The sequence below is a fragment of the Phlebotomus papatasi genome, chromosome 1 (genome assembly GCF_024763615.1).
Source record: "Phlebotomus papatasi isolate M1 chromosome 1, Ppap_2.1, whole genome shotgun sequence".
Lineage (NCBI taxonomy): Eukaryota > Metazoa > Arthropoda > Insecta > Diptera > Psychodidae > Phlebotomus > Phlebotomus papatasi.
The window spans coordinates 71,822,871-71,847,782 of NC_077222.1; the positions used below are offsets into that span (position 1 = coordinate 71,822,871).

At 34.1% G+C, this 24,912-nt stretch overlaps 2 protein-coding genes across 2 annotated transcripts in view; both read right to left on the reverse strand.

Annotated features, from left to right (window-relative positions):
- Nucleotides 1–3,638: 3,638 nt before the first annotated feature.
- LOC129800570 (copper homeostasis protein cutC homolog) lies at nucleotides 3,639–4,879 on the reverse strand. The gene is made up of 2 exons (XM_055845062.1): nucleotides 4,392–4,879; nucleotides 3,639–4,331 (listed from the first exon to the last, which is right to left on the reverse strand). Exons 1-2 carry the CDS (start codon nucleotides 4,542–4,544, stop codon nucleotides 3,738–3,740), a joined length of 747 nt encoding a protein of 248 aa, XP_055701037.1. The 5' UTR covers nucleotides 4,545–4,879; the 3' UTR covers nucleotides 3,639–3,737.
- Nucleotides 4,880–9,873: 4,994 nt separating this feature from the next.
- The window catches only part of LOC129800684 (uncharacterized), a 118,940-nt gene continuing 103,901 nt past the window's right edge, over nucleotides 9,874–24,912 (reverse strand). Inside the window, exons 6-10 of the mRNA XM_055845273.1 lie at nucleotides 21,381–23,234; nucleotides 16,901–17,118; nucleotides 16,643–16,841; nucleotides 15,540–15,846; nucleotides 9,874–11,398 (exon numbers count right to left, since the gene is read on the reverse strand). Coding sequence (XP_055701248.1) covers nucleotides 11,212–11,398; nucleotides 15,540–15,846; nucleotides 16,643–16,841; nucleotides 16,901–17,118; nucleotides 21,381–23,234 — 2,765 coding nt within the window. The 3' untranslated portion in view covers nucleotides 9,874–11,211. The remainder of the gene's footprint in view (nucleotides 11,399–15,539; nucleotides 15,847–16,642; nucleotides 16,842–16,900; nucleotides 17,119–21,380; nucleotides 23,235–24,912) is intronic.

Sequence of the window (24,912 nt, forward strand, 5' to 3'; positions counted from 1 at the left end):
TGGGTTGTTTGATAATGATGTGCCGGTTTCTCACTAGATGGAGCTAAAAGCGTTGTAAAAAAATGGAGTTGCATCCTGTAGCTCTAAGCTAAGGGCCTTCCTTGACAGACCTGACGATTAGCCGAGAGACGGCTTAGCGTAATTATATTAGAAATAATGTTCAAACTACATTTCCATCATTTTCCCCTAAGTCGTCTCTTGGCTTAAGTCGTAAGTTTTTTCTTGAAATCATGGGGTCAATTCAGAGATTCAACTGATTACTGGTTTAGCTGATTAAAAAAGTCTCCAAAAAGCTCCTATGCCGTTTTCGTATTCAGACACATCAGGGTAATCAGCAAATTACTAATTAGCCGCTGATTTATTCTCGACCACCTCTCGCGGTGGTCAATAAACTGATTTAAGTTAATTTGACATTTATGAAAATGTATAATAGTGGTTCGTATCATATTTTCCACGCTATTTTCTTGAAAAATTATGTAAATAAGTGCTTTTATTTTTATTATTTTTACTTTTCTGTCATTTTTTTTATTCTTAAAACAATATTTTGTGGCAAAGAATCACAGAAACTGCGATTAGAAAATAACTGTGAAGAACTCTATATTAATTTTTTCGAATACCTATTGAAATTGTGAAACGAATACTAAAATACCTTATTTATGTTTTTGCCTTCCGTATTCCAAATCATGAAAGCTTTTCTGCCAGGATGTGATTGATTTCTTTCAGTCTCTTGATATTTTTCCATTCAGAAATTTTTTCGAGCTCGCATGTCTCGGATGATTTTCCAACTTGAAGAATATGAAACCCTGTCGGGATATCTTGTGATGGTTTTCGATTTCGAAGCCGATTATAAGAATACGAACAAAGAGTTTTCGGGAGCAGCAATTCGTCTTCCGGTAGCCTCCTCTCTATCCAAGACTTGCTCTTGCCTTGCTCTAACATCGATGTGAATAATTGTTGACAAAGTGAGGGGCGATACAATATTTAATTTTAAGAGACCTTGTATATTCAAGGTTTACGATGCAGATAAATGAAGATTTTCACACTACATATTCTGTATCAAGCATAAAATGGCGAATGATAAAGAAATTAATTAATATAATGATATAAAATTGGGAAATTTTAGTTCATTATTCCATAAATTTTACGGAAATGACAGACCCCTCTAAGGAATTTTGAATTCCTGCCAAATTGCAAACTCTCCTCATTGATTTGCGATAATCAGTATCCATTAGGAGCTTTTTTGAAGAAAGCTCATAACCTGTGAATAGCTACGCACATTTGTTTATTAACCTTTTAAGGACGAGAAGCTTTCCGCTGAGCGAAATTCAACGAAATTAAGTTTCCCTCGATATTTTAGCCTAAATAAGAGATTTACGGTTAAAAAGAAATTGTCTCATCCCTAGGAGTTCTGGAAAACTATGGGTCATATATGACCCAATCGTCCTTAAAGGTGAAAAAGCACAAAATTTTTCAGACGACTAGTTTACTCGATTGCTCTGTTATTTTTGAAAGATAAATAACTTGAATATATTTGTAATAATAAAAAAATATTTAGAGTACGAGTAAAAATTAAAACGATCAAAAATTAATTTTAAAAAATCTCATTCAATTTTTGGTCTAAAAGACTCTTGAAGACTTGTACACAAAAACAATAATCTTTATGAAAAATGTATTATTTACTTTATTTTTAATTTTTATGATATTCATCGAAACAATTGCGAGTACTGTTAACACAGAGATAAATGTCGCATGCCTCACAAATACAATAGGTCTTATAATCCTCTTTTCTGATAGCACCATATGCACCTCAGTTTTCTTCGAAACATGTTTGATGGTAATGGGTAGGTGCAATGTTGTTTGTCTCCGGGAATTTAAGACGTACAGTTGCACATTGCTGTGGATCTGGGAGTTCTTCCGGAGTTGATGCGTTTTCGATGAAGACTTCAAAGTCCACTTCATCCACGTCTTGTTCCAAGTATATTTTGTCGCTTTCGTTCGGGACAAAATTGTCGTCTGGGCATTATATGGATGATTTCGTGGTCATTGATCTTGAATTTTTTTTTCCATTTTTGAAGTCATTTACAAGAGTAAAAAGTTATGAATTTACAACATTTACGTAGAAGTATCTTATAAATTATCAAAATATTACAGTCAGTAAAATACAGTCAGTATTTCACTGGGAAATCTCAGCTAAATGATATTATCACACAATATTACACGAATAATTGAATATTTTGCGCACACATAAACAAAAACATGAAACATTCTGACCTCAAAACTTGGAAAATCAATTCGGTATCTTTCATCTTTATGGACGATTTGGTCATATATGACCCATGAAAATTATGAAGCTCTCTTGAAAATACCAATAAACTATAATTTTTACTTTGTTGAGAAATATTATGTATAGTTATTATAGTTTCTAGTCATAAGAGGTTTTTGCTTAAAAAAATTAGAAATATTAAACATCCTAAAATTCAAGTACCAACGTGAAAATTTAAAAAATCGTTATTTTTGAGCTTAAATATTTTTTATATAGCAGATAGCTGGAGATTTGCAAAAAAATCCTAGATTCCTACATATTTCTACTTTGTGATTTGGTGAAAACATTAGAAAGAAATAACTTCAGGTTAGTCAGGAAAAATTATTTTCTCTATGGGTCACGGGTGACCCAATTGTCCTTAAAGGGTTAAAGTTAACTTTCCAATAAAATTTGCGAAAAAGCGGTAAATTTACCTTATAATTCCTCTATTTTGTGACATTTATCAGATGTATATAATTCTTCTCTCCATATCAAAGTTTTCCGGCCAATTAAAAATTTTCACTTTTGAGCTTAAATATTTACTAATAGCAAATAGTTGGAGATTTGAAAAAAATATCCTAGATTCCTACATCTTTCTACTTCGTGATTATGTACAAACATTAGAAAGAAATAACTTCAGATAGTTAGGAAAAATTATTTTCTCTATGGTTCACGGGTGACCCAGTCGTCCTTAACTCTTTCGCGTCCATAGGGTAATGTCATGACTCGGGGAAAAAAGTTTTTTTTGGGTATTTACATTAATTGAAATCTATCTGTTCGTGCACGACATCATAATAGAAGGATGTAAGATTCTTGGCTCATTTACTCAAGACTCCAGTTAGATTTCAATTAATGTAAATAGCCAAAAAGAAACTTTTTTCCCCGGGTCATATATGACCCTATGGACGCGAAAGAGTTAAAGGGTTAATCAGCCAAACAAATCAGCAAAATCTCTGAATTTTGACCCCTATGTTTACAAAAAAGAAGAACAGGAACTAATGGAATTTTTACTGACTCTGAAATTCGTGATAACTTGAAATTCTTTGTACAAGGCGACACCGCAAGCGAATCACATCGTAAAATTAATGGTGTTTCGGGAGATGGTACAGTATCGTTAAAAACTGCTGAAGAGTGGTTCCAGGAGTGTACCGGACAAAACGCCACAGCAGTATCCACAGATGTCAATAGAATTATCGAAATGATCCAGGAAGAACCTCATGGTAACGCCAGAAACAGCAAAGGAACTCCATAATTACTGAAACCGTTAACAGGCATTTGAAAGCAGCCGGATACGCGAAGAAGGAAGGTGTTTGGATAAAAGAAGAAATAGAATAAAGAAGATGAAAAAAAATTTATCAATTTATGGTAGTTTAACAAATTTTGTAATGACCTAACACAATCCAAGAGAAAATGAGGAAAAAAATATATCTACAAATCACATTCCCAGAATTTCTATCATTTTTCCAACAACTCCAGAGCTGGTGACCATTAGAGGTTGTAGATCAGCAGTTCCTCCTCCCATGGAGATCCCCGAGGTTGTCAATTGATTCTTTGGAATTCTCGCGGAAGCATGGATTTCCCTGCATTTGCATTCATCGGCAATTTTCTTAACATTTCTCTCATTAATCCCAGCTCCAGGCATGATGATCAACCGCTCATGAAACATCTCATTGAGCTTTTTGATCTGCTTCAAACCAGCTTCCGCTGAAGCTTGAAAGCCACTTGTGAGGAGCCTCTTGAAACCAAGATCAGCAATTTCAGTACATGTTTTCTCAGAGTCCACTTCATTTGTCACATCAAAAGCTCGATGGAAAGTCACCGGAAGATTCCCAGCAGCTTCTATGACCCTCCTGCAATTGATCACATCAATTGATCCCTCAGCCGTAAGAGCGCCAAAGACAAAACCATCCGCTCCATTTTCTCTCAATACTTCCATATCCAGCAGAATCACTTCAATTTCTTCAGGACTGAAGCAGAAGTCAGCTCGTCGAGGACGCAGCATGACGAAAACAGGAATTTTAGGCTCAATCTGGAAAAATTCCTTATGACAATTCGAAAATAATTAATTTCTACTTCACATAATACTAACAGTGCGTTTAACAATTTTCAGAAGTCCAACTGTTGGTGTCAAGCCACCTTCACTCAGAGCTGAACATAATTCAATCCTTCCCGCCCCTCCTTTCGCAGCTTCCTTGGCAGATTCAACGGAATCCACACAAACTTCCAACAGAACCTTACCCATTGGGATTCTTTTGCAGTTTAAACAATTTCTTCGTTTGCCGGGTCGGACAATTTGTCTGGAACTTCAACAACTGATGACGTCATGGACAGTAATCAAGTTTTTTTTTATATCATGGAGAATATCATGTGAATTCCAACATAAAGCGTGGAATCGAATGAATTTCCCCATGGAAAAATAGCTCTAAAATCTTAGTCGCAGTAGATTAAAAAAAAACCTAATGCAGATTTGGAAAGGTCATTTTATTGTGAGTGTTTTAAACGTTTTAAACCATTTCTTTGCTTTATTCCAATGGCTTTCAGCTTTTTTTTATTCAGCTTTCTGGACCTTGTTTTGGCGGACTGTCGTTGCTGCTATCGGTTGAAACTAATCAAAATCATATCAAGTGTCGGGGAAATTCAAACGATTCCACGCTTTTATAAAAAGGCCGGTTACATTTTGAATTTTTTGGTGTCGTGTTTAGAACCTAGAAACCTGGATTATTGCTCAAATGGTTAGTGTCTTTGCTATAATATATAGCAAAAGTTCCTAAATTAAGTAACTTATATGGTCAAAATCCCCCTATCTAGCCATTTAGGCCACTTAGATAACAAGTCTAGGCAAGTGTTGAATGTTGCTGGGGCTTTTGTTATCCCTTTAAGGATGATTGGAACACCGGTGTCCCATAAAGAAAATTATTTTTCCTGACTACCTAAAGTTATTTTTCCCTTATGTTTGTACGTAATTGTAAAGTAGAAGGTTGAATGAATCTAGGATATTTTTTGCAAGTCTCTAGCTATTTGCTATACAGTGAATTTTTAAGCTAAAAAATGACGAATTTTTAAATTCTCATCTTGAAAATTAATTTTAATTATTTTTTATACTTCCAATTTTTTTTAAGTAAAACCGTTTTGGAAAAAGAAACTACAATACTCAAACATAATATTTTTCATTAGAGTGATGCCCAGCGCACAATAACTTTTGTTTGTAAACATGTTTTCAAAATTTTATATGAGAGAGAGCGAGAAGACTAGATCTACATTTCATTCACTCTCATAGAAAATTTTGAAAACATGTTTACAAACAAAAGTTATTGTGCGTTGGTCATGAAAATTATCATTCATTGTTATTGTCAGAAAAAATACTTAAATTTTTAGGCTATTTTTGTCCCTATCGCTCATAGAGGTGAAAAATACCCCCTGTTGGATTTTCTAAGGCTATATGTGGAGCTCAGAGGCAAAATGACACATATCCTATGGCTAAAGCATAGGATATGTGTCATTTTGCCTCTGAGCTCCACATATGTAAGACTTTTTACTGATTTTGTCTATCGGTTTCATTTTTATTGCGTATTTTCGATCCGCGAAAACGGTCTCGTCGTTAAAGGGTTATACAGGATTCAGACCTAAAAAGGATAAGCCATACGGGTTAATTAGTAAATAGGCAATATTAAAAAAAACTACTTGGAATTGTACAGGGGTAACGGAATTATGCACACTTATTACGCATATTTGCCTATCATCGGGAGCTAATTTCTGAAATAATTTTTAAAAATAGCCCTAAAAGTATACAATTTTTACGCAGTAAATTTGAAAAAGACTTCTTCAGCTTACTGTTGGCGTTGAAAATCCCGATTTGGCGCCAACAAATTTGCATACATCACGGCGTTTCTGTGAATTATTCGAGAGAATTCCTGTTGAGCTTATATTATGTAAATTTTCTGGGTCCGTAAAGCTTTTACTTGCGATTTTCTTTGGTCTTGAAAATGTGCATCATTCCGGGACCCCGGGATTCCGTGCATGCACATTTTTTTCTTACCATTTATTGGGGCGATTGGGGCTAATTTGTGAAATCATTTCTGAAATACTCCTAATTGTATGCAAATTTTTTTTATTCCCTCAGGCTCTCCTTGAGAAATCACAGATTACATGCTGCAGGAAAACGGAGATTTTTCTCACTCACAGAGAAATTTACGCGTACTCCCTGAGAAGCAGTGACGAAAATTGGGTTTTTTTTCTATTGTCGGAAATTCCCTTGGAGAAGTTAGAGGTCGGAAAAACTGGGGAATTTTTCTCAAGGAAATCCCTGGAAACTCTTCGCGAAAGATCGGAAGAATTTGGGGATAATTATCAGAGAAATTCTTGGGAAAGACCAAAAAAAATCCACAACAAATTGCTTTCTTTTTTTTTCTAAATTAATTGTTTTGTATAATATGGCGTTTCTGTAATTTATTGCACTTGTAGGAAGTTCCGTTTTGAGTGATTTCCGGGACCGGAAAAAAGCCCACGGAGCCCACGAATTGCATATTACCATATTACAAAAGATATTTTTGGAATACAGTTACAGAAACTTCATGATGTATGCAAAACATTTTTGGCGCCATTTTTGTCCTGTTTACTGCCTGTTGGATAATATGAGACAAAACAGTAAAAACAAAAAAAATGAAAGAAAATAAATTGTGATGTGTTCGAGCAAAACCAAGAATAGATTCTTAATCAGGAGACTCGATTCTACCAAACGAACCATATGAGATCCTTGTGATAAAAATCGTGTGCATAATAAAATTAATTGTATCATAAAACCGACAAAATTTGCGAATGTAGCAAGAAAAAAAGCCCGTCATCAATTTAAGTTTTAAATTAATCTAAAATAAATGAATTTATTATATTTAATTTTTTTTTAATAAATGGGGAAGTGGGGTACCTTTAAAATTGAGATTTTTCACCTATATTTAAGTAGAACTGAACCATACATTAATATAATTTAGCTTCTTAATTTGCTTGTGCAGCTAAATTATCTCACTATAAGGTTCAATTTTATTTAAAAATAGGTGAAAGTTCCAATTTCAAAGGTATCCTGCTTCCCCCTAAAGAAGATATGAATATTTATTGCTTAATGATTTAAAAACAAAAAAAAAAAATGGAAAAAATACTATTTATTACAGTAAAAAGTATAAAAGTTATAGATCAACGATGTATAGGGGTAAATTGAAATTGGGATATTTCCGATATTTCACCCTATTCTTAAATAAAATTGAGCCATTGTGATATAATTTAGGTACACAAACAGATTGAGAAGCTAAATATGGCTCACTTCCGCTTAAAGAAGAAAAATCTTTATTTCAAAGCTTCCCTACATTCAAAGGTACCCTACTTTCAAAGGTGTTCCACTTCCCTTTAAGCAAGTGATTTTTTTTGAAAAAAATAATGTAAAAAAAATGTTTTAATCGGACTGATAATATTTTATGAATCAAACGGAAGAAGTTTATTTTGAATAAATGGAATACACTCAGTCCTGGGATTATGCACATTTTCGGGACCAAAAAAAAACGCGCGAAATGGCAATATGCATCGAGAAAATTTGCATACCCGCAGGGGTTTTCTTTTGAATGAATCGGCCGTAGAAAGAATTTCGCGCGGAGTAAAAGTAGTTCAAATAAAAAGATTCAATTGTTTAATAGAAATGCATTAACACGATTAACAAACAGTACTTTTTGGCCAGAGTTCTTCAATAAATGGTTAGAATATTAAAAAAAAATTGCCTTAATAAAAGAAATTAAAGTTTTATTCTGAAAAAGTAGAAAAATGTTTTCAAATTTCTAGTGTCGCAAAATAGTATATATTTAGGTGTATTTCAAAAATGATTTTATAAAAATTTTATAATTTTAAGTTATTGTGCGTTGTGCATAATGCAGGGACTGAGTGTAAATACAAGTTTGCTCAATATTTCTTCTGAGGTAAATTTATTGTGAGTGATTCATCAGGAAAGTGAACGATTCAGGGGAAAATGGGGCACCTTTGAATCCGGGGCAGCTTTTAAATTGGGATTTTTCTACGATTATTTAAATGAAACTGAGCCATATCATAATGTAATTTAGCTTCTTAATCTGTTTATGCAGCTAATTATCATGATAAGGTTCAATGTTATTAAAAAAAAGACGTGAAAAATTCCAATTTCGAAGCTTTCCCACATTCATGGGTGCCTCACGTCCCTTGACTATGACAAAATATGATGATGTATTTATTCAACAACAAAAAAATGTAGGAATAGGGTAAGTGTGCCAAATTTCGGCATATTTGCTTGCAAGTGCCAAAGACTTAGGTTTTAAATGTAATATTTTTAACACAAATTGAATTTTTTTGTTACTTCTTTTTAAGGAGTGTTGTTTGGAACCTTGTAGAAATTTATCGTCTTTATTGCCTTTAACCCTTTAAGGACGATTGGAACACCGGTGCCCCATAAAGAAAATAATTTTTCCTGACTACCTAAAGTTATTTTTTTTCTTATGTTTGTACGTAATTGCGAAGTAGAAGGTTGAAGGAATCTAGGATATTTTTTAGAAGTCTCCAGCTATTTGCAATATAGTAAATTTTTAAGCTCAAAAATGACGATTTTTTTAATTCTTATAATGAAAAATAATTTTAAATGTTTTTTATACTTCTAATTTTTTTTTAAGCAAAACCGTTTTGGGAAAAGAAACTACAATACTCTAACATATTATTTTTCATTAGATTGAAAATTTATCATTCATTAGTATTGTTAGAAAAATTACTTAAGTTTTTAGGCTATTTTTGTCCCTATCGTTCATAGAGACAAAAATAGACCAAATCAGAATCTGTTGGCTTTTCCAGACCAGATTTAAGACCTTTTACTGATTTTGTTCATTGGTTTCATTTTTATTACTGATTTTCGGTCCGCGAAGACTGTCTCGTCGTTAAAGGGTTAAAATCATTCTTAATGCATTTTAATATTAATAAAAATGTAGACATAGTTTTGGTGGCCTATTTCGGCCACCTTGGTTCTCATAGTTCCGTGTCCTTCCGGGATTCTTGCAAAGTCTTTTTCACATCATCTCGATCTTAGAATGGACATTTTTTGCTACTGTTTTGCACTGTTTACTCCCTAGAGTTTGCAAAAATTAAAAATTCATGGAATTTTGAAGAACAAAAGAGGTGGCCGAAATTGCAAGCTGGCCAAAATTTGGTACACTTGCCCTATAACTCTGAAAATGGGTTGAAAACTAATTGGTCAACTCAAAATACAAGTGAACCGATCACTTTACTGGAAAAGAAATGGGTCAGCTTTGAAGTTGGACTCTCCTGCTTTTAAATGAAATTGAGCGAATTGAGCCTTATCATTAAATATGTAAATGAGCTTTGCAATTGATTTATTGAGCTAAATTAATATCATAATAACGTCCAGTTTCATTTATAAATAGATTTAAAGCTGCCAATTTCAAAGCTGGACCAATTCAAATGTGTAAAGGCCTACAGAATCCCTAGCCAGTGAAATTCTGCTCCGGTTCTCCGTATTTATTTTCACAAATCCGCATCAAATCAAAGAAAAAGAGCACTTGTTCAACTTTTCATCTTTATTGTATACATTTTATCACTACAGAACTGTTTGTTTCTCCTCTTCAAATCTTCAGTAATTTTTGTTACCTTTCTCGTCAATTAAACTGGTAGATAGAGAGTGGAATATTACGTGGAATTAAATGATCTACATTTTTTTCTTTTAAATTCATAAATATATTCACCTGTAGGATAAACCTCTTCGAAATATTTTCTTTTTTCCATGGGGAGACAAGAGAGTTTGAAACTTACCAAGTAATACAATTTTTTTTGTCTATATACAATGAAACCTACTGATAAATGCCAGAATAAAATAAAAAAGGAGTTTTTTTTTCATCTTTCGATGTTTACACAAGTAATCTAATGATGTTTTTTTCTGTCTTTTTTCCTCTGTTCCTTCATAAAAAGTCTACTCACACATGGGAGTTTTAATAAAATGTGGTGTTCCTCTACAAAAAACTTGTATTCAATTTATCTTGTCTATAATGCATCAATTTATATTTTTTTTGCTGTATAATAATCACTATTTCCTATGCAATTACCACATGATTTTTGTCCTTTAAATATCGTGTTTAGATTAACTTTTGTTTTCTGGCCTACAATATCTCCTCCTTTTCTCCCTCTTTTTTTTCTCTTTCTTTCTATATAAATATTAAGATTATATGAAAAGTTCTTAGTAATATTTTCATTTTTTTTGCATCATCCTTTATTTCCTGGAAGCCAATGTCGGGACAATTTCTGTTTCATTTCACCGTTTTTTTTTTCTCTCTAGCATCTCGTGCATTCAACAAACAATTTGGGCATAAAAGAATACTCAAATTATTATTATTATTATTTCAATGAAATCCTTTCAAATTTATCGGAAAATTCCAACAATAATTTCCCTGCATTTCACCCAATTTTTTTTTAATATCCATTCTCTCTTTGGCAAACTGATTTTTCTTCCTTTTCAGCCACTTTGTTTATTATTTAATTCACATTATTTCTGTTTTATAGAACGGAGGGAGCTTGCAGATTTAGAATTAATTGCCCAAGGAAATAATTAAATTATTGCACAGAGAAATTGACGTAATCTTTTTTTTAGCTCCCTCCAAACAAAAATCTCCCACATTCAATATTATTATTTCAACAGACCGATTACAATATTGCTTTTATCACAATTTTATCTTAATCTCCATGGCTCACGTGGTCAAATGAAATAATGTGCAAAAATGATACAAATAAATCATTGATATGTTCCATTACACATCCTCAATCCCATTGCAAAATAATAGGATAGATTCACTCTGCCATTTCTCTTTTGATGGATTTCTGTGTACAGAAAATTTAATTGATAATTTCTAAAGGAGCTGCGCAATTACCGGCTCCAGGAGAACCATGTGCTCGGCACCACGAATCGGCAACCGATTGAGACAAAAGTGTCTGATCATCTCGGGAATTGAATCAAATGGCCGACTAAATTGACCCAGAATATATTGTCCTCCGTCATTTTTCTGTATTCGCATATGCATGAATCCTTTGGCGCTCCTGAAAACAAAAGAAAAAAAATTATGTATTTCCCCACAAAAATAATCCACTTTTGCATTTGCATTGAACAACACAGAGAGGCGGCATTTATAGCGGGGACTTTTGATTCGAAACTGTTCTTTCGAAATTAAAAATATCTCACTGAGCTTTCTCGCCGTGTCATTTTGCCTACTCTCAGGCACACAAAATATCGCACTGAGCTTTCTCTCAGTGACACTTGCCTACCTTCTGGCGCACAAAGTACCGCACTCAGCTTTCTCAGTAGAAATTGTCTACTTTCTGGCGCACAAAAATAACTCTTCGAAAGCTCAATCAGCTGTTTTTTGTTATTGATAAATATAAAGTGCTGTCCGTGCAGATTTTTCAAGAGTTTTCACACCTTTCACCAAGGATATCTTTAAAAATACCTAGTGTTACAGTGAAATTGTTTAGTGAATTTAATTTTCATTTTAATAGATTTTGTCTTTATTTTTTTAATAACAGTTCCACAACACACATGAGGAGAAAATCTGTTGAGTAAAATTTCCAAAAAAAAATATTGCTATCAAGAGAACACAAGGAGTACTAAAGTAAGATGAAGGCTTTCATAAAGTCTAGCTATCATGAATTTTATAAAGGAAAACTAAACATTAGCTATTGTAAAGCAACTTCATGAGCAAAACGTTTTCGGTTTGCAAAGCAAGTGACGATGTTTCCTTAAATTCCTGACAACATGTCATAAAACCCTGCGGTGAGACTAGTCTGATACTATATCTTTTTTAATTTATTTTGCATCAACCATTAATATTTATTTGGTAACCCTTTGACTACTATTAAATTATTGCCAATACCACATACCTCAAAGTAAGTTCGAAACGTTTCGGAATAAAATAGAAAGTCTGCTAGACTTTCTATTTTAGTCGAGACACAAAGGGAGCATCTAAATGGGGGGATTTTATTTCGAACCCGCCATTTTGACACAAAAATCCCGCTGAGCTTTAGACCGGTGCATTTTGGCCTATTTTTCGGCGCTTAAAATCTCCCTCTTCGAAAGCTCAATTTGTTTATGTTCGAATATATATCGCTTGACGATTTTAATTTTTTTTTTGTATTTCAAGAGATGTTTTTCTCGTGAACTATTTTCAAAGTTATCAAGAGTCGAAAAGCAGATGAAATGGAGACACGATATCAATCACTCTTCTGAATGCATCGTTTAATTTTCATTAATGGTCGAATTGTTAAAGTTGATTTATAGGAAAATAAAAATTTGCGGTATTGTCTTAATTTAGCAACAATATTAGCATAAAATCCTGCGGTAGGACGGTTTTGACATAGAGGATGTATGCCCCATCTCTTCTTTCTTATAAAGTGTTCGTCACCAGGCATAAATATTAACTTTACCTATCTTTAACAAATTCTTTGATTATAAAACATTGCATGGGCGTACCCAGCTAGGGGCAGGGGGGGCAGCTGCCCCCGCCTAGAAACGTCAAAAAAAAATCAAAAACAAGTGAAAAGTAAAAAATATATATTTATTCAGCAAAAAAAAATAATTTTACCAGTGAAAAAAACACAAATCATTCCAAAAATTGGCCTAATTTTTCAATTCATAAAGATCGAATCTTTCATGAAAATTCTCTTGCTTTTAAAGTTGTAAATTTAAACACTTCTCAAATTTGATGTTTTACTGATCATTTGTAGAGGGTCAATACAAAAATGAATTTATAAAAACTCAAAAACTATATTAAAAGCCCAATGGCGGGGGTGGGGGCAGGACAAAGCTCTTGTCCGTACTATACTACATTCAAGAATTAAAAAAAGTGTAAAAATGGGAAAATATTTCGTAACTATTTTTGATTTCTTTTTCTAACGTAATTTCAGTAATAAATTTATTCAGTAATATATTTTTCGAAAAGAAGGAAGTTGTCACGTAATCTTTTTCACATATTTAGAGGATATTTAAGAATTTATAACGAAAGCCTAAAAATCCATAGAGAAAATAAAAATATAGTTTTAGAATATATTTTAGAAAAGTCGTCATTGAGTCTTCTAAAAATCGTATTTTTTGGCACTAACGGTTGACCATATGATAAGAAAGCAAGTTTCTCAAAATGATTCTACCGATTATTTTTAATAATCTTCTTAATGGCCTATACACATTGGGAACTGTTTTCGTCAAAAATTGCATTTTTGACAGAATTTTGACGTTTCCACCTAGAGAAGTGCAGAAAATTTCCTTCTAAAAAATATTTGTTTTTTTGAAAATTACTCCCAATGTGTAGAGGCCTTAAGGCATCTTAAAAACTTGTCGTGATGGACTTCTAATTTCCCTGGGGGGATATGTTTAAAAAAAAGCACCAAGGACTCCGAAAGTTTATTTGAAGCCATCAAATGGAGCAGTCAGACGTGAAATTTAAGAATATGTAATTAGCTGAGGTCGTATATTGACTTTGAACTTTGATCTGTTGAGGGTCTATGCAGGTCAAAAAGGTTGAAAATAGCATATTTTCTAACTTTTTTGCTCAACTCTCAACATAATAAAAATTTTATTTAATTCAAGCTACTAGGCATATAAAATCATGACATTCAAACTATTTTTTTTTACATTTTTATTAAAAAAAAATGCGGCCGTTAGGACCTGATTGTCGGAGACGTTTATTGAAAAAACTTACTTTTTGTTAGTAACGATTACATAGAGTAGATTCATCTGACCCTAAAAGCTAAAAACCGTTTTTTTCCTGTTAGCAGATGAGTTAAACCCGTACTTGAACTTGAGGACTTTTGTAAGAAAGATTAAATTGGGTTTTTGGAAAAATTTAATACATAATTTGATTTTCGGCGTATTTTTTTCTCATCTTGCAAAATAAATTGTTATCAAAGCAACAAAAAATCCATGGTTCAAGTAAGTTTAACTTCATAGTCTAACAGGATATAATTTGTTTTTTTTTTTTGACGTTAGATTAATCCACACTGAGTTATCGTGACTTCTGAAAAGTTTTTCTCAAAAAGACGTTTCCAAAAATTAGTTGCCAAGTTCCAAGGAGTAAAGGTTAAATAAAAATTTAAAAAAATGCAGTTCAAATGTTGTATTTATACATACTTAAGGGCTTTAATTGAAAAAAAAATTTATTACGTTGACAAAAATGAAAGAAAACATGCTGTTATTAGGCTGCGTGATCCATGTAACCCCTTAAGGGATTATGTAGGTCAAACTGACTAAAAAAAGCATATTTTTCTCTAATATTTTTACAACATAATAGAAAGTTTATTTAAATCAAGCTCTTAGGCATATAAAAGCACGAAAGTCTGCTAGACTTTCTAATTTTAGTCGAGACACAAATAGGAGTATTATAACAGCTAACTGGGATATTTTATTCAGACACAAATCTCAAGGGGAGGTTTTCCAAGACTCGCCGGTGCATAGCATTGCGGTTGCATTCTTAAAATACCCTCGTTTGAAAGCAGGCTTAAAGACGAGAAGGTCAAAAATTGAGGGTCAGAAAAAATAACTTTTCCGCCTTTTTTTTAGATCAAAACATGATTTTAGATGGTCGTAGGAAAAATTTCATTTTTGCTTAAATTTCACTCAATTGTCCTTAACCCATGCAGTCAATGTACCAGAAATACTTGAGATAGAATGTTAATAATTGCGATTAGTTTCCTACAGATTAATAGATGATTTTTTTGAGAAGAAAAATTTTTATCTCATATGGAGGCGCGGGGAGCCTCTGTCAAACAAACGTCTTAACGGTCACTGAATTTAAATTCTGTGCATTAATTCATTACAAACTCTATTGCTTTAGATAGAGTAACTATCCAAGAACACCAATTGGCAACTAGAATTCAAATCAGGAAAGAGGAAAGAGGCCAATTTTAAAAAATTCGACGAGATGTCGTATTTTCTGTCCGCCATTTTGAGCACAAATTTTGCATGACCTTACGCGAAGCAAGAAAATAATAACAAAATGTATTTTCATCTCTGTCGGACTATTTTTCTCAAGTAATTGAATAACTAACGTTACTAAAAATCAATTTCCGACAGCAATTCGGATAAAAATTGCCCAGAAATAAATCATCAAAAATCACTCAATTTGCGTATGATGTATAATACCATGGTAAGGAATGGGTTAAAGGGTTAATGGAAGATATTTTATCAACTTACTTGAGCGACAGAGAGTAATCCTGCCTTGTGGATTCGCTGTTTCTCACAAGAAAACTTCCTTCATTGAGAGATCTTAGTGTTGATTCAGCCTCCACTCGACTTATGGCTCCATGATACCATCCCTGCCTCTCCAGTGGTACTGTGGCGTCAATAAGATCCACACCAGATGAATAGGCACCCAAGTTGAGATTCAGCAGCCCCTTCCCACTCGATTTCAGCTCCAAACTCCCTCCCAGGGACTTCTTAGATGCCGATGACTTTGTCTCCATTAGATTAAGTGTGAGATTCTGACGGAACATGCCTGTGCCTAATTGATGGGGAGATTTCAACAACAACATGAAAAAAAAAATTCCACAATCAGAACATAGAATATATCAAAACGCAGATGGTCCACTAACAATAGATTAACCACCGATATTGCCATTGTGAATCCCTATAAATTGCGTGCTAAAGGACACCATAAAAATTAGGGGAATGCCCAATAAAGTTTCCCATCCTCCTCCCCATCTATAGGCAGCAAAAAGCCGAAAAAAGAACCCCCGTTAGAATGTTTTTGAGATGGGGAAAGAGCGAGAGAATTGTAACTATTTCCCTGTTGAATTTTCCATTTGACTGTCCCTTTTGCTTGTCTGATAGGAAAGAACAAGCACATTTCTCTGGTGCGGAAAAATCAATTACATCTCATTAATATTCTCAATAAGTGCCAGACAATGTGAGGTTTCCCAATTTTGTGCACATGGTGTCCGCACTCACATGCATTTGAGGGACTCTTTCCAGGACCAACCACACAACATGTTCCCTTGGACAAATATGTACACGACGATTTGCAAAATTCATTGGTCTACCCCTTGAACTGCCCCTCCGCAACATGCACATCAACATTGCAGAAGGGTTTTGCGGAGGAAATACTCTGCGAAAAAAAGTGAGAATCTGGTATCCTAAATGTGGGGAACATGGGGCAAAAGTGCTCAAAGTCTGGTTCTTATTCATTATTCAGGATGTACAATCAACTCAATCACGATGAGATTAATCAGAATAGATATTGAGACATTATCCCACAGTAATTTCTATTTTTTGCTTTAGGTATTTTAGCTCAATTTTACCTAGGATTGGCTTATCCTCTCGCACAGAATGACTAGATGAAGCCTGAGAGACTCCGCTGGATTCTGTACTAGTCTGGATAACTCCACTAACTCCACAAGTTGGTTGCGGTGTCAATCTCATGCGTCGTCGGAGCTTGGGCATGTCAAATGGAAGATCACCCAAATCCACAGATGTTGCACTCCCAGAAGTGCACGCATCCTAACATAAACACTTGGTCAATCTTTCTCCAAGTACAATAGATTTTGAGAAAAACTTACCGGCTGGGTTATGATTCTGCGACGGCGTAACTTTGGCATATCAAATGGAAGATCACTTAAATCCTGTGGTAATCCTGCTGGAGCAATATTATTGTCCACTTTCTCCACCGTTGGGTTGAATTTGTTTGTAGTTAGTGGTTGGAAGGCGCTTATTCTCGATTTGGCACCATCTCGTGAATGCAGTGAGATTCCACTGTCTGAACCCTGAATCTCATCACCTGGACATTGCGTAAAATAATTAACAAAATATTTAGAATGAATATAAAATGGACTTCAGACTGAAACTTTAGTCAATTTCCCGAACATATTAAAATCTTAAATAATAACCAATTTAAGTATAGGGTAATAAGTGTGCCAAATTCCGGCCAGCTTGCAATTTCGGCCACCTTTTTTATTCCTAGAATTTCCATGAACTTTTAGATTTTACGTACTCTAGAGATTATACAATGCAAAGTAATACAAAAAATGTAGCTTCAACAAACGAGATAACGTGAAAAAGATATTGGAAGAATTCCCGAAGGGCAAGGAACTATGAAAATTAAGGTGGCCGAAATAGGGCACCAAAGCTGTGTCTATATTTTTATTCACTTTAAAATGTATGCAGAATGATTTTAGAGTAAATAAAGACGGTAAACTCTTTACAAGGTTCCAAGCAACACTCTTACAAAAGAAAGAATAAAAAAATCAATTTGTATTTAAAATATTACATTTCAAACTTGAGACTTTAACGCTTGCCTGCAACTATGCCGAAATTTGGCACACTTATCCTAATGGTTTTTCGAAACCTAATGGATCATTTTGTTCTTAGTGACCTAAAGTTAAAATTTTCCTAAAAATCTTGCCTGACTGATAAGAAATTAGAAAATTTAAGCCATATGACTATATATTAGGCCTAAAGACCGTATAAAGCACGGAATGGAAAATCAAGTATAGTAAAATAAGTTTTCGGTTTTGGGTCACCGCCGTCACCGGTGACTGGTCCTTAAAGAGTCTTTTGAGCCTTGAGCCTAAATTATCATCTCAAACTTTGGAGTTATTCATTACCGTAAAATTTGACGGGTCAAGTATTCTCAAGTATCAATAGTTTATTTAGGGCTGTAGAACTAACAAAGAAAGTCCTTCAACTCTAAATTGAATTTCAACAACAGATTCATGTTCAGGATATCCAAATTATACAGCAAAAACACACTAATGTATCAATTTCGGAAAGTAAGTTAATGAAAATTGATATCTCTTGAAAGGCAAATATTTTAAAAACAGGGCTCAAAATTTCAATATTTTTTATTTTCTATATTCCTTGCTCGGATTCTTTAAAACCTTTGACGTTTATTGAGGTTCATGAAGGCAATCTATGATAAAAATTTGAAGCCTCGATCTCTTTTTTCTTGAAAGATACCGACTTTTAAAATTTTAGAATTGACAAATTTTGCTCCAGTCTCCCCTACTCCTAAATTCCAGACCCAGCGAATTCATTAGTGATAGTTCCAGGCGTTCCAGGGGTTTCAGGTTTCAAAAAAATGTTGCTCGTCCTATCCAGTATGGCAAAAGTAAAAAGGTAAAAAATACGTGATTTGAATGTAGAGGATAAATGGCAAGAGATAGGGACTAGGGATATTTTCGGACTCCTATGAGTCAATCCTGAAAATCAAGATATAATCTAATTTTTCAAGCCTAAGCTTGCCCTTATCCACCAGAAAACACAATTTTTAAGGTATGTCATATTGTATATAATTGTACTATATGATAAAGAAAGACCAATGTACCATCAATTGGAGATAGCTCCACAGTAAGATAGCAAAGTCCGATGGGACTATACAGTAGTGGTCCTGGTAAAGGATCCTAAAATGTATATAAACCAGTAACTAAATAAACCATCAGCTTAGCTCAGTCTCACCCAAACATCTTGTTTGTTTTCCGGATGGCACAACAAAAAAATATTAAAAAAGAATCAACTTTATATGGTAGTACCTTTGATCTTGAAATGAAAGGAATGAATCTTTCAATGTTACTTTCTTCAAGGATCGAAATGTCTACCTGAACAAATTCCCAAATCATTATCAGGATAAGAAGTAGGGGAATGGGAAAATAAGACAATATTTTGATATCTTAGGTCGAGTTTTCGACGGGTATGAAGAATATTCTAACCCATAATCTCATGTCATTAGGGTCTGCATTCGAAAAATGAAGTTTTTGACCTTTAGCCCATTCCATACAGGGCGAACAGAAACCTGTCGAAGTCTAGGACTATCATCAATTAATTTCTTGAGTCTGAATTAGGGGATAAATGTAGTTTCATTAAAAAGTTAGATTTCGAGTTGGAGGCCTTTTCTTGTAAGATTCATGGAGTCAAAATGCATAGCCAGGATCATGGATATCCAGGATATGAAATCTGAGATGCCTAAGTTATTCACGTGAGAAATTCAAGGCATTTAGATGACCTTTTGTAATTGTTTCGTGAGGCTTTCACATAAAGTGTCGTGTGAAATACTCACAGAATCAATGAATTAAGATGAAAAGTTTTTGCAATCTCCTTACAATAGGAGATCTCAGATAGGTAAAATTATCACGTGTATAACTCACCATCTCAGAATATTCACCCCCTTAGTCTTCCACTTTTTTTCATTTTCGCTTACTTTAAGATTTTTAAAATTGATTCTTAGGCCCAAAGCAAAATTTAAGATCCTGAATCTGCTACAGACATGCTTTAGGGCCCAAATAGACTCAGGCTGATCCTCGAGAATGTTTAGCCTGTAAAATTTTGCAGAAAAGATTTTTCTCAAATGGTCTTACCAGGGCTAAGAATCATCATTTAAAGATTATTTGCATAAATTTTCTTTATCTAATCCATTACTGTCCAATTTTACAAGCTAAATATTCTGGAGGATCAGCCTGAGTCTATTAGGACTCTTATATGGGCTTCAGACCTAAGACTTAGCCATATGGTTTAACTTTTCTTATTTCTTATCAGTCAAGATTTTTTGGGAAAATATGACTTAGGATTGAATATTATGGATAAATGATCTGGATAATTCTGAAAAACCAATAAAATTGGTTACTATTTTGAAATATAAGGCTTGCGGGAATTGGGCTAAACCTCAGGTCTGAAGCCGGCATTAGACACTTAGGATTTAAGCCTAGACATGGTTTTACGTAATTATAATCAAAATAGTGATTTGACTGAATTGCTACTAGTTTCTCACTAACCAAGCCGTTTCTCGGCTTAAACCGAGACACACGGATTAGTCAGAAACTGATGGAATTGTAATCTGATGAATCTGGTCATATATTTGATTATAATTACGTTAAGCCGTCTCTCGGGTTAAGTCGTCCGTGTGTCTAGGGCATTAGCCTAGGTCTGTCTTATTGGCGCCATTTCATAATGATTTAAAAAGCTTTTCTGGGCAATCTTTCTTCATTCATCAAAAAAGATAATCCTGTGGATGTCAAATGGGAGATTTCGGCTCAGAATTAAAAACTTTTCTTCCCAGATCTTTCGGTATCAATGTTCGAAAGTGATAGGGTTCTGGGGATTTGTTTTTCTTTATTTATGCCCTGAATATGATCATACCATCAGAGTTGGGATCTAAAAATGAAGAAGCAGATCTTAGACCTTCAGGTAACGGTAACGTTCCTCACTTGATCTTTACCAGAGATTTTCTTAACCGCTCGAAGGAACTTTATCTCGTTAGCTTACATTTATGATCTTATTCTTTCAGTCATTATTTAAATTTAATGTCTCATAAACATAAATGAAGTTAGATATGAGTATACCGTTGAAAACCGATAGTTAAGCTTCGGCTAAATAATTCGATTTAACTATATTTTCATGAATATTTAATTTATTAAGGCTCTAAATTGTTTTTGCTCCTCCTTAAATAAAAAAAAAATCTCGAATTTAGATCACTACCGATTTTCACTTTTTATTCTCTATAATATTTTGAGGGATCAGGTATTGTGGTGTAATCAGGTAGGGGAATGTTGGCATGGTTCGCACAGAGTGAACATTCAAACGATGCAAATTCTCTCTTTGTTTGCAAAGAGCTGACCCGCCATTTCTCATCTCGTTTCATGATCTTAATAATGATCTATCTTATAGCTAAGATTTGACGAACTAGTTCTTTGCAAACAAAGAGAAAATTTGCGTTGTTTGAAGGGTCATTCTGTGCGAACCATGCCAACATTCCCCTAATGTGGCAGGGAAAATCGCATACAAACAGGAAATGGCTACACACTGCACTTAAACTGAATTACATATTGCAACATTGGGATTTTAATATTTTATTCTACTATTTTAATATTTTCTATTTTAATAATAGATTCTATTTTAATATTTTATAATAAATTAATTCATAATTAATTCGTAATTGGACCGAAATTTTCCACGTTATTCCCTGGTTGGCCTCTCTCTATATAATGATTTTCATTTTACCGAGCAATTGAAATCATATTAAAAGTTTTTTTTAAATAATAGAAAACTCACCTGTTATGAGGAGAAGAGTTTTATTCTGAGGCAGTCGCCTCTTTATCTTTGAAGCTGCATTGTCCGTGGTGAAATCTTCATTCTGATTCTGTTTTGTTCCATCATCAGGCGATGCCTTTTGACTGTTATTGTTTCTATTATTGATATCACTCGTCTCACTGCCTGGCTCCTGACTAGATTTATCCGAGATGGGACTCAGAATGTGAAGTTTGGAATGAATAACAATTGGCACTCGCAAGGGATTCGTCACTCCTGGAACTGAATCTGAACTGTGAGAGCTCAGGGATGTTGAATGACGAGATTCCGAGCTTGATGTACTGCGATTGCCTTCACTCGTGCTCGATCTAATTGATTCCATACTACCACCACTGCTTGATGTAGCCATACTCTCAGTAGATGAAAAATTGCGTCTCTGCCTCTGACCACTACTGTGATGGCTTCTCTTCAACTCCAACACTCTACCAGACTCCAGTACCACAGATCGTGGTCTGTCGATATTCCGGGGACTGTTGTATGATCCTGTATCAACGATACTTCCATCGCTACTGGCTGGAGCATCATGAGGACGTAGGGATTTCAGTGGTAGTCGTAAATCCTTGAGTCGAGCATTTTTCAATGGATTTGTTGCTGGCAAATTTGGTGCACTTTTGATACTATTCATAAGGAAGCGCTCATGCTTTCCCGGAAATTTCACCGGAAGGGGAGCTGTAGATGGTGGAGACGGTGTATATCCTCTGAGTGGCAACTGTGCTGCTGAAGATGCTTCATTGGCATTGGCCATATTGTCCAGGGAATTGTCCATGAGATGTAAATTTTCCATCTCTTGTGATATAGTCGAGGCACTACCTCCATTATCTGGAGTGGTGTGTGTCTTCACTCGGGAATTTCTCTTTACATCCGATGATCTTGAGGATTTTCTTGATCTCTCCTTACCCTCCTTAGGTAGAGATTTGGGAGTGTCAATGGTATGTGGAGTTGATGCAAGAACTGAATGATTTGTCAAACGATCCAAATCATCATCCAAATCATCATCTGATCGTGTAATTTTAGAATCAAAAGCTGTCTCATAAATTTTTCTAGTTCTTCCACTACCTCCAGACTCTATACCTTTCTCAGCCACTGTCACCTTCTCAGCAATTCCCTGACTACAGTCAGCACATTCTTGCTCCCCCGCTTGATGGACATAAAAGATACTACGTGGCCTAAAGAGATCATCGGGATCATCTACAACATTGGGTGCTGCTGTACATGCACACATGGCCGGTCCGAGAAGTCGATGGGGTGGCATCGAGGCGTCCGGTACGGCAACAACGTTGCAAGTCTCACGGACTAGAGCCAATGCTTGAGCGTGCCACTCTCGTCTCTTCTGACACTCCGTACAGTCAGAGTCATCAGATGTTGTTGTTGACGGAGAGTCACATCTGATGATCCTCACACCGTCTTCAGTGATTGAATATCGCCGTCTCTGTGGTTCTAAATCCTCCCGGTCAGCCGATGGTACGTCAAGGCTACTACTTTTCTTGTAATACTTATGTGGCTGAGTAGAACTTCTCTCACCACTCTGTGCACTGCTCCGTGAATCAACAGTTTTCGATCTTAATGGCCTTTGCTGACGGTTTTTCTGATTACCAGATACTTCCTGCCCGTCACGATTCTTCAGTAGATCCGAATAGTAGTACGGTGAGGGATTTCTCTTTGAAATTTCAGATGGTCTTTTAGGACTCTTTTGCGATTGCAGAGGACGCACTAAATCCTCCGAAATGCTATCTGGTGAATTGAGATCAGGAACTCGATCTTGTTCGTCCTCCTGGGCTTCGTCTTCGTCGTCAGCAGATGTCTTGGGGCCTGCTGAATCTAAAATGAAAAAAATAAATAAACTTTCATAACAATATTAAAAATAATTATTTGTTTTTAATATTGTACGGAGAGTAAAAAAAATTATACACTTCATATAATGCAAATTTCCATTTTTTATTTTTTATTTAATTCGTATGGAAATTTTGCCATTTTTGCAATGTGTGCAGGATTATTAATTATTTTAATATAGTAAAATTATTAAATAATTTAATAATTATTTAAGTTTAAAAAGATATGAAATACATACAAAATTTATTAAGAATAAATAGAAAAAAATCAGGAAATTGTTAAATAATGCTTATTATGATATTAACCCATTCGCATTATACACGATATGCCAATTAAACGATTTTGAATATTTTTTGTGTAATTGATTTCCGAGTTGTTATTATAAGTTTTTTTTTTAATTTACTTTAGTCCTTCAATAGCGTAGGAAAAGTGACCCGACAAAGGTACAAATACATTTTGTTGCTATCTTGTCGTTTTTGTATGATGTTTCGTACGAAAAGTTTGACACCGCGTCAATTTTGATAATATTTTCCTGTGTATTCTTTTTGATGTGAATTGTGTTACGCAAAATCCTTCCTTAGATAGTTACACTTTGTAAATAAATGATATTTGGAATAATTTAGCGTAAAAGAAATAAATTCAGTGACTATTCAGATAAATGTTTGTTATCGTGAACGCGCGGTCCCTTAAGGGGGTTTCCCTATTTACGAGGTCAAAAAATTCGTTTTCTTTGACAGATAAATCGTCAGATAAACTACTTAAGAATAGTCCATAAGAGTTTCAAAAGCTAATTCGTAGTATTTTCGAATATACAGAGACGAAAGCAAAAGAGCGCCAAGCACAGTTTTCGACTTTGGCGAAGGATATTAAAGATATCTCACTGATTGTGTATTTTTCAATTTTTTTCTTTGAACGTAAATAATTATTGAAAACTAATTTGATAAGATATTAAAGGTATCTTAACGCAATAAATGCATATTTTTCAATCCCGAATTAATGTATCGATTTTACTATTTTTTTTTTGATTATTCTTGGTTTAACTATGAAATGAACTAATGAAAATTGAATTTTTTGCTAATTTTATTTAAGACAAGTACTACGAAGATCACATTTCCTTATATTGGTCTTATATTTTAGTTATCTTTTTTTGAAAAACAATATTTAATAACTTTAAATATTGATCAAATAGTTCAAAAGTATGAGGCTTGTTTAATTTTCATCCAAAAATGGTGAAAAACAGCTAATCCTTGGCCTTATAATTCAAGAAACATCCTTAACACTAAACCTACCAAGACCAATAAAATTGACTGGTTTATAATTTTTCTTTAAATTAAAATATATTTAAACAGTATCAATGTCGCTATCAAACTTTATGAATTTCCTAAAATATGCATGTAATATATTTTAAAGTGTTTAAATTCTTTTTTTTTCTCTTTCCCAAGAAATATTTGCTGAGTATCCTACCTATCGCGATGTGTCATTTGACCGAGCGTGCTAGGAAAAATGATCAAAAACGGTCGGTAGCTTTAGTGTTAATAGATAATTATTTTTCCTTTCATAATTAACGTTTATTAATCTGAAAGTAACAAATTTCAAAATATTAATTCCAAATTCCAAACTACTAATAGTAACCGGTGAACGTCGGAAAAAGAAGGGTCAGCTTAGA